Raw genomic sequence first — 10,935 nt, 5'->3', positions numbered from 1 at the left:
CTCAACTTCACCTTTTAAAAAAAAAAAAAATTTGCAGAATACTTTGTAAATACATGCATTCACTTTATATATGTAATTCAGACATATATATATATATATATATAAACAATTGACTCGCATTCACATTCAACTTCATGATGCTCATCCCTTAGAATAATTTGAAATACTTTTTGAACTTAGAATTTTTTTTAATTGTGAAAATATCAATTGACGTTAATAGTGGAAAATGTTATAAATATTAGACATGAGATTTTAATTTCGGGTCCATCTGATTACAAAGGATATCTTTAATAGAGTTGTCTTGTTTGGATCTGATAATACTTGAATCTGATTCAATAGTATCAAATATATTAGCTTCTGCATCAAAATTTATGAAAATAAAACTTACTCTGTTATTTTAATATGTATATTAAAAAATAAAATAGTTTTTTTGTAAAGAAGAAGATCGATGAGCGTGGGCAAGAGCCATTGGCAACTATGCATATATTAATTGAAAAGGACAAAAAGCCTAAGCTGGTTACAAGTGAGTAATTTTCTCCTCTCCCGTTTGGTTTTGTTTTGTTTAATAAATACTAGAAAGATATATCCCCACTTCCATGGGAAGGACGTGCAGATCCATCTGTCCATCCAGTCACGGGTATATCTATCCACTATCCAGCCCTTTTTTCTTTTGGGCCAAAAGGTACACCCAAGTTCCAACCTTGGCATGCTATTGACCAATGGTCTCGTAAACTTGTACTCATGGACCATTTGGCAAATTTCCCCCCTCTTTGCTTCATCCACTATTTCCTGCTCCTCTATACTTGTACCGAATAGCCCAGAAGAGGTAATGCAGGAAATTCAGACCACTTAGAGCACACATGAGCCAATAGAACCTCTCCAGATGATGGTGATTAAGGTTGCTACCCGATAACCAGGGTCTGTGGGTTGAGTTACCAGTGACATTATTTACTATTGATACAATCACCGTACTGAGGTAGTATCCCAGAGCCAATGAGGCCCAGGAAAGAGATGTGGCCAAAGATCTCATCCTTACTGGGGCTTCTGTGAAGAAGAACTCCAACAAACCTGCCAAGGTGAACAGATCAGCTGATCCTAGGAATAAGTACTGAAATGCAATCCAAAAGAATGAGAGGGGCAGTGGTTTGGTGGAATCTAATAGCCCTGTGTGTGTGGCCACTCTTTTTCTCCTTATCTCAACCAGAGCTGCTACTGCCATGGCAACTATAGAGAGGACTAATCCAATCCCAATTCTCTGGAGATGAGTGACGCCTGTCTCTGTTTTGGTTACTTTCCGAGCAAAGGGGATGATGATGTGGTCATAGATTGGTGCTAGGATCATGATGAAGATTACTGGGAAAACTGGTAATGATGCTGGTGGCACCATGAGGGAACCGAGCTTGGTGTCCATGGTGGCAGCTTGTTCAACAGAAAATGTGGACAGTTGTGCAAGGCAGCAATTAAGCATGATGGTGCAAGCAAATACGGGCAGTACTTTCAGTACTATTTTGACATCTTCCACTTGCTGCACGGTGCATCCTAGTGATGAGTGGACTGGCTTGTTTGCAACAGCGTTATTGAGGAATTTGAGCGTATCTGTTGGCGTTTCAGCTGACTTGCTTGTTTTTGCTGCTTCTTCCTCTGCTTCTTTTCTAATTGACTTAAGATTAGAAGGGCTTGAGACCATATTCACAACAGCACTGCTAGAATTTCTATTGAAGCAGGTATTAATTGAAGCAGCAATCAGAACCTGCTCGGAAACAGGAACCCATTACTCAGAGAGTGATGTGGAGCTAAACTTGAGGGACGGGAAAGTTATCTTCGAAGGGAAAAAAACATGGGTATGAATTGTTTAGAACGACAAGATGTAAGGAATATATATCATCTAAATATTATGTGTTTCAGTTACCTTGAAAATGGTTGTGAGTGGACTTCCGGTAGGGATCTTGTTTTTGTAAGTAGCAGAGCCAGACAAGAAGACGGGGATGGACACAAGAATGCTAATAGTAGAGATTGCAAAACCCCATTCCCACCCTTTATTGTCTTCAATCCATACAACGAAAGTGACAGCAATGAGGGCGCCACATGATAGGCAGAAAACGAAGTAGTTGAAGAAGGTTGATCTCTGCTTCCTTCCAGAAGGGGTAGTCCCATCAAACTGCTCAGCACCATGTGCTGCCAGTGAACCCTTGATTCCTCCAACCCCCAGAGCCACCAAATAGAGGCCTGCAAAAAGCATCGCTGCTTTTCCACCAGCAACTTCTTCGCATGGGGTCGTTGCGTCACATTCCAGTGGCTTTAACGAAGGTACGCGAGCTTGTATAGTGAGTATTATCAGGCCCTGCGCAACGTTTCAAGTCCCTTAGCCATTTCCACTCATGAAACTTAGCAAGCATATGGTAACATTTCATTCACAAGGTTGAAGGGATTCGAATACTTCCACACCGAAACTCAAATAATGTTGGACAAACGGGAAAAGCTTAATCTAAAGACGTTTTCCAATTGCCCTCTCAAAGTTCAAATCGTTTGTTTTCTTTCCTCTCCTGTATGCTTTCTTTATCATGAAAGTTTTGAACAACTTAAGCTAACCGTTTTCTTTGGAACCACTTGAATTGTGGCATGCAGTAATATTTTTCTAAAAAGAAAATTACAGGTCCCGGCCCACGTGATCCCATATTACTCCGAATCAGGGGCTGTAAAAGTCTTTACATCGGAGACTAAACTGGCCCCAGTTCATGGCGCCATACCCCTTTGTACCAAACATGAGCAAATCTGAACAAAACTAAAACTTAAAATATCATGTAAATTGCAAATGAAATGTCAATACATAAAAATGACCCAAAAAAAAAAAAAAGGCAAGGCATCTTGACACTTCATATATTGCATAAATCCCGTCCTTATCTCCCTCCTACTTTCCTCTGGTTTTACCCAGAAAAATGGAAGATCCTAAATAAGACTAATGAAGATCACAAATTTCGCAATCAGACGGTTTTGGACAAAACACGATCAGAAACCTAACTCTGTGATTACCGTTCTTAAAATGTGACCACCACTAAGGGGCATGTTCTGTGGATACCACCAGAGATACCAATAGAATGTTGAACACAAATTGGAAAGATACCAAACACACCGTGGGCCTAGTCATGCGGTGATCCCTTACGACAGTTCATGGACTGTGGGGCAGACTGGCACTGATAGTTAAGTAGTTATGAAACTGAGATAATGGCGTTTCATTAAGTAGGTGTGTGTGGAAACGGAGAGGTGACAGTTCACCAGATTTAATACTACATACTATATGGTCCATCAAAACGACAACCACACACGTGGTTCATCAAACTACTTATGTATGCCGAAAGTACGTGCTAGTTTGCCAGATATGGCCCTCTTTAACCTTCCAGAGAAAATTCAGAATTTCATAAAGCCACGAGCTTTCAGCTGCTATATAAGCCTGGCTGCAGCTGATCAGGACACCTAAACAAACACACAGCCCACAGGACCCACACGAGGCTCCTCCGCTGCACGTGTCATCTATCCTTTAACTCTTAAGACCCAAGGTTAATTAATTACAATATTTTCTAAATTTAAATGTTATAGAATTTTATTTTTAGCATAAAGGGATGCTCTTCGATTTCCCAGTCAACTTTCATATTAGATTTTATATATCCACAATTTTATATATACACCTGGAGATCACGTACAACCTGCGACAAAATTTGCGAAAGAGAAAGCGACAAAATTTAATGTTGCTTTCAAGTTTCCAGGTAAAATAGACAGAGAACGAAGTTTCCATTCGTCCTGGCACGAAATCAAAGGAGGGCCTAGGCACTCGGGAAAATTAAATACGATGCATGAATATAATCGGTGGGCCACCATATGCCCCACCCCTAATTCATTTCTTTTTATTTTATTACTATAAAATAAATGTTTTCCCACACAATAATTGCTACTGTCTGACCCTTTGTATTTTTGGCTGTGACACGATTTATTTATTGCAAAAAAAAACCCCGCAAAGATTAAAGTCGTCAGAGCCTAACAACCATATTATGTGGACTACCCATTAAAAATGATTTTGTTAGATGCTGGCCACAAGATATATAAAAATAGAGAGCGCGTGTGTGTAAGCTCAAATAGGATCACACTTTTCTCCCTCAAACTCTTGGCCCTCTATAGCCATAATCATCGTTTGAGAGAATTTTGAGAAAGATTTGGCCATAAAATAAGTTAGATCAAGCCTATCATATAATAATTAGGGCATATGACTAAGTTATTTATTTTTGACATATTTATTTGTTTATATTTTTTGGTCAGTACGAGAGATTAAAGTCCTGAGATATTAGATGATAGAGGTAAAAGTTTAAAAAAAATAAACGTTAAAATCCAAATATCAAGCTCATTCTTTCCTAAAATTGAAATTAATCAGTCGTAATATGACCTATCATTCCAAAATCTTTCGTATTATGTCCGCCCAATATAAAGGCGATTGTATTTTTGGTCAATGCAGAGAGAGAGAGAGAGAGAGAGAGAGAGAGATAATAATATTATATATATGCTTTTCTATTGGTAAAGAAATAAGCCTTACCCCTTTAGTTGAGAAAATTGCCTAAAAAATGGATTCTCCACTTTTGGAAGTTGGAACTGGTCCTGGCCGCCTGGTATCGATTTTATTGGAGGCATTCATGCAATTCATGAACTTTTTCTTCTTTCGAAGACCCAAGTTGAGGGAAGCGAACGCCGCACAACGCACAAGAAAGAGAAAGGGGGAATCATCAAAGGTGGATAAGACTGGTTTGGTTTTAATTATTTTATTCACATTTCACAAATTCTCTACTGATAGGGATCTGATTGCAGCATTCGATGCAATTAACCCCTCAACCTGCAAGTTGCAACTCGCAACTCACTCTGATTCTCGTTTCACACATCATGCTCTTGCAAGCAATGAAACGACGTGCTCTTCAAGGTAGGTTATTCCAAAACCAAACAGTTTTGATTCCTCCCAAATTTCACCACATCCTTCCAATTTTTTTTCCTGAGAAATTCAAAAACTCCCAAATCCTTCTATTTCCCTCTCTTTCGTCCCCTAACATCGCTGTTAATTCCAAACTAACTAGCTAACAATATAAGTGGAAAAGCAGGCCAGAAGGAACAATCGGTCATAAGCAAGAACTAAGCAGATTGAGAGGAAATTAAGAGGAAAGAGGAAGTCACATGGCGAGATAAAGATAAGATAAGAAAGGAGGTGAGGATGAATTAAGGTGTGGGCTGCTTACCAGGAATTCAATTACTGCGCTTATCAGGTAGATGTGATAAGTGGTGAAAAAGGCATCGGACAAGAAACCACCGAGGAGGGCGAGGAGGAAGGCGGTTCCCATGTAATTGGTGACACTGTTGGCCGATTTCGAAGGAGATAAGTGCATGTGCTGCTTCAGATATAGCACCAAATTGCTCGCATTGGCCAAATATGCCAGATTCTCCAATATCTCCACCACTGCACAAACATGGATTCACCATAACACACACATGAGCAAACACGCACGGAATCAGTAGGAGATAATATGAGATTTCAAATTCTTCTCAAACACTTGGAAGGCAAGCCAAACCCCAATCGATCGATGAACTTGTTCGCTTCAGAAACTATAGACATACAATTTCATCGACCTCGAGAAACAGGGGAATACAAAACAACAAACTAACAATTAGTAATGAAATTCGGGACAGACCAAGAACGAAGGAGGCAGCGAGCATGCCGCCATGTCGACCTCTGAGAGCAGGCTTGTTCCTCCAATTTACATAGCCTTCCCATGTGGCTGACTGGCGATGCTCTAATTCCTGCATAATTAGGGGGGAAATTTTTGCATCAGAACAAATAAGCGACATAAGAAGGTTGATTTGTGAGAAGAGAAAGTAATAAAGAGGCATCTAGGAGAAAGGGAAGGGAAGACGAAACTTACCATGGCTCTGCTGCTTGAGCTTGGATCTCGGGTATGATGGTTAGGAGGAAAGAGGAAGACGAGTGGTGGGGGCATTTATAGTGTGAAGGCAAGCTAAGCCAAGAAGCTTGAGGCAGAATGGTCTAGACTCCTGCGCCCATAGGATGTTGACTTTAATCTCTCTCCCTCACGTATGCATATGCATAAATATACACACCCTCTCTCTCTCTCTCTCGTTATAAAATCTAATTTTTTAAATAGTTCTGTTTTTTTTATAAAATCGTTTTTGAAATTTTGTGAGTATTTAATACACTACTCCTCCGATCCTTATTATAAGATCCAATTTGACTTTTTATTTGGTCATAATTATAAGACCCAATCCATTTTGTCTCTTATATTTATACATTTTTTTCCAAGATAATCCTTCTAATAATGATAGTTTTAGCCAATATACTTAATTAGCAAGGATATTTTAGGAATGACAACACTTATTTATTATAAATAACCAACTTAACTTACTTCCTTAATCTCCTCAAATAAGTCAATTGGGTCTTATAATTAGGACCGAAGGAGTATTACATATTATATCCCTAATTTAATACATTTAATATATATATTTTTCATTTATCTTATTATTACTCTCTCACATTTATACATTTATTTGAAAAAAATCGCATTTACTACATGTTAATTGCTTTTAATTAATTTTAACTGTTTTCTTAAACCATACAGTTTAGTTAAAATGATCTTATATACACACACACACACACACACACACTCCCTCTCTCTTTTATTATAAGATCCAATTTTTTGAATGGATTTATCTTTTTTTATAAGATCCTCTTTGAATTTGTCTAAATATTTAATACAGTATTACCTATTTTACTCTTAATTTAATGTATTTAATACATTTTTTTTATTTATCTTACTATTACTCTTTCATGTTTATATATTTATATACAGGGATATATTTAAAAAACTGTATTTATTACATATTAATTACTTTTAACTAATTTTAACTATTTTTTAAAACTGGATAATTTAACTAAAAAAATCTTATAATAAAAAACGGAATAGTATATATCTGTGTGTACATGCACACGAGAACAGACCGTTTTATCTTTTTGGCGCGACAGACCGCTTTTCCCTCTCGCAATTGCTTCTGGACGATCTTCTCTCTATCTCATGATTAGTTCTCTCTCACAAACCTGTTTCTTTCCTTTTTTCCCTCTCCCTGACAAAATTTGTTTATTCTTGTTTGGATTAGTATCACTGTTTGCACTTACCATTTAATTTAATTGAATTTTAATCCTTATAATTTCATATTTATCTTGTAATTTTATAAAATTTTGATCTAAATTAATAACATTAAGTATAAATCTAAAACTAAAATTTGTTAAAATTACAAGTACTAAAAAGCAAAAAGCATTAGTGTTGTTAAATGATTTAAATCCTGTACTTTTAAAAAATTTTAGTTTTGGTCTTTTTACTTAACTGCACTTTACTATATTATTTAATTTTTGTCACTGTTTGAATTAGCTATTAACAATAAGTCTGGCGGAAAAGAAAAAAGAATTAACAATAAGGGCTATTTCAAGAAATTGCTATTAACTTTCACAGTTCTGATTGATGAAACGGATGAGAATAAACTTGTTTATGATAACAGACACAAACACATATATAGTATAACTAGTTATAATTTATTATAGTAGTGGTATTTATTAATAGTTTTCTAACAAGTATCTTAATTTTTATATTCCTTCTAGCCTTATATATAAGAAATTTTTTTGAAATGACATGTTCCTATTTATGAGAAACACTAATAACATGTATAAAATTTTTAATATTATTTTTATTTTTATCTAAATCAATTATTAATTAGTATAGTTGTATTAATTACTCTATGTTTCCATTTTCTCATTTTCTCGCTGCTTCTCTAAATAGGAGTATTTTTTTTAAGGAGAATTATAATCAAATCTCAAAAAAAAATATAATTACTAAAAGTCTTAATAACAACCTAAACAGCGTATAATGACAAGTTCTAGAATAGGAAATGACAACTTATTAGGACTTTTTTTATATTTTTTTTACCGAAACCTTATTGTAATATTTCCCATTTTTTATAATTAATATTATTAGAATTTAGAATATATGAAAAAAAAAGTAAAGAAAATTTCTACCGAGGACACATTATTTTATTTCCTTGCACAACCGGCTGTGCATAGACAATGGCATTATTTAAATATATTAATGTCCCTTGCTAAAAGAATATAAATAATATAATTGTTAAAAAATTAATCTCAATTTCACTCTCTGCATTGATTATAAGTATCTTTGAAATCTAGGAAAGGTGTGATCTTTTTTAAAAAAAATACAACTTGAACATATATATCTGTGAAAAAGAAAGTGGGGAATAATTTACCTTAATAGCAAGAGAACCCTTTTAGCGGAAATTAGTGGAGATTTGGTCACAATGACAGTTAAGGACATTTTTAGTATTCTTCTTAATAAGAGATTTTATTTGTTATGGTACATAAAATGATATACTACCTCCGGTCCTAATTATAAGAGTCAGTTGACTAATTTGAAGAGATTAAGGAAGCAAGTTGAATTAGTTATTTATCCTAAATAGGTTTTGTCTTTCTTAAAATATCCTTGCTAATCAAGTGTATTGATTAGAACTATTATTGTTAGAATAGCTATTTTTTAAAAAAAAGTATAAATATGAGAGACAAAATGGATTGGGGTCTTATATTTAAGACCAAAATAAAAGTCAAACAAGGTTTTATATAAGGACCGGAGGTAATATATAATATTTATTATAAACTACCTCATCTTCTAAATATAAGAGTAGATTATATTAGTATAATCTTGGCTAAAACCAAACGTGAGAATAGGATGAAATATGAATTATGGACAGAGGCTAGGGATTTAAATACTTTTTCATTAATTTCATTTATATATACCAATCAAATTATTGACAAAATGTGAAATATATACAAGATTTATTTAAGGATTAAAGTTCATTTAGCACTTGAAGTATTTTTTCAAATAAATCAAATACTCTAAAATATTTTGTGATTTATTTGGCAACTTGAAATATTTTTTGAGTACATTCAACACCTTAAATACCTAAAAGTGAATTTATCGTTAAAAAATTATAAACAATATACCTAAAAAAGAGCATAGATAAATAATATGAATTCCTCAAAATTTGATGTGCTTTTTTGTTTAAAAAATATTGCTATGAAAGAGTGTAAAACAAAAGGCAAGAAAGCAAATAAGAGAGAGAAGAGAATCAGTACTGCCACCCAAAGTGTAAAAGCAGGCAAGAAATGCAGCATTATATATACCATGCTAACTAAATTTTTTGTTGACCATAGACTCCTAATATTAAATGTTCAATGACTTTATGCCCTAAAAAATAAGTAATAGTTCCTTATCTTTTCACACACTGTACCTACCTGCCTACCTTCCAAACCACCCCCTAATTATAGAATTCATAATTTATAAGTAGTATAAATTTTTTAAATTTATTATATATATACTTTCTCTACATGGATAAAATTATTTGGCAGATGCCTATACTTTTTTAAAAAAATTTTATTTAGTACCCATGTGTTTTTTCTTTCAATTACATACTTTAATTTTGCTTTGTTAGCACTGTTAGTTCTTACACAGAGGCTAACGATGCTAATAAAGCAAAGTTATAAGGAGTAACAATGCTAAAAAAGCAAAATTAAATCATTTAATTAAGAGACAAAAACATGCAGTATGTTTTTATAAATTTTATATTGTATATTTTATTTTGATACACTATAGTTTACCCTTTATAGTTCTTTTTAAAAGATGCGAATAATTAAATATATGGGAGTATTGATTTCTTTTGATTGCCAAACTAATTTGTTTTCACATTGGGTTAGTCAATCACTTAAAGCATCCCCTATTAAAATAAATTAAAATAGGGTTAATTCCTCTCCTTTAAAAGCCATAACTAATAACACGTGTGTCCCCTGCCACCATTCTTCATCAAATCTCCAGTTGCCCTATCCCTCAAGCAATTCCTCCATGCCACTCTCTCTATCTGGATAACATATAATAGCACCATGCTTTTGTTTTCCTGTGTACTCCACAATTAACTACATATTTACACACACGCACTAATGCATTAATTATAGATGAAAAAGTCTAAATCACTTTTGTTAACATCTCCTTTGGATTATTGCATCTTTTATATTTAATTGTTATTTAGTAATATCATTTTGTGATTCCTTTGAACTGCACTCAAAGGTTCAGTTAAACCATAGACACACACACACACATAATATACATCAATATTATTTATTAGCCTTATGGTACAAATTTGTTCAAAAATTTTTCAGTTAGGAGCTATGTGCGCCTCTAAAAGTTTTTTTCCCCACAAATTTGCTTCAAAAATTTAAAATCATAGCAATGATGCTTTCTACCGTTAAAAAACTCAGGTCATTAAAATAGTTATATTGACGATTAGTATTTTTAACTGTATGGGACAATATTGTCATCATGATTTTAAGTTTTCAAGACAAATTTTCATACAAAAAACTCTCTAGTGGACAATACTTCTGACTAAAAACTTTTAGGACAGATTTGTATTTTAACTCTATCTATTATGAGCACTTTTTTTTTTTGGTGTGTTAGTTTTGTGCGGACACATAATTAAGTTCAAATTAAATTAATTATGAGCACAAGGTTGTGTTGAAAATGCGTGCACGGGGCTTAAGGCTTTTTTGTGTTCTGGGAATTTATTCTCAGAATAATCAAATGTTTCAGAGACATGAAGCTAAAAATACGAGCAGAGATTATTGAGAATCAAATTTGCTTACGAGATTTTTAAAAAAAAGTTCCAGATTTGGTTTAAAAAGATAACATGTGGCTATTAATTATTTATTCTTTAGGAGCCAATTATTATTTACACATATGAACGTTTTTCTTTTCTACTTTTTGCCTTGTATTACGGCATACCAACCAA

The 10,935-nt window shown here is 33.9% G+C and overlaps 1 protein-coding gene across 1 annotated transcript; it reads right to left on the bottom strand.

Annotated features, from left to right (window-relative positions):
* Positions 1-451: 451 nt before the first annotated feature.
* Positions 452-6,038, bottom strand: LOC114748359 (protein NRT1/ PTR FAMILY 4.6). The gene is made up of 5 exons (XM_028936734.1): positions 5,949-6,038; positions 5,718-5,826; positions 5,268-5,485; positions 1,910-2,341; positions 452-1,750 (listed from the first exon to the last, which is right to left on the bottom strand). Exons 1-5 carry the CDS (start codon positions 6,021-6,023, stop codon positions 776-778), a joined length of 1,809 nt encoding a protein of 602 aa, XP_028792567.1. The 5' UTR covers positions 6,024-6,038; the 3' UTR covers positions 452-775.
* Between the last annotated feature and the right edge of the window lie 4,897 nt (positions 6,039-10,935).

Source organism: Neltuma alba, unplaced genomic scaffold, assembly GCF_004799145.2.
Source record: "Neltuma alba isolate B1F8T4 unplaced genomic scaffold, ASM479914v2 tig00005686_pilon, whole genome shotgun sequence".
NCBI classification, from domain to species: domain Eukaryota; kingdom Viridiplantae; phylum Streptophyta; class Magnoliopsida; order Fabales; family Fabaceae; genus Neltuma; species Neltuma alba.
Note: the sequence above shows the minus strand (reverse complement) of the source record. Positions and strands in the feature narration are given on the sequence as shown.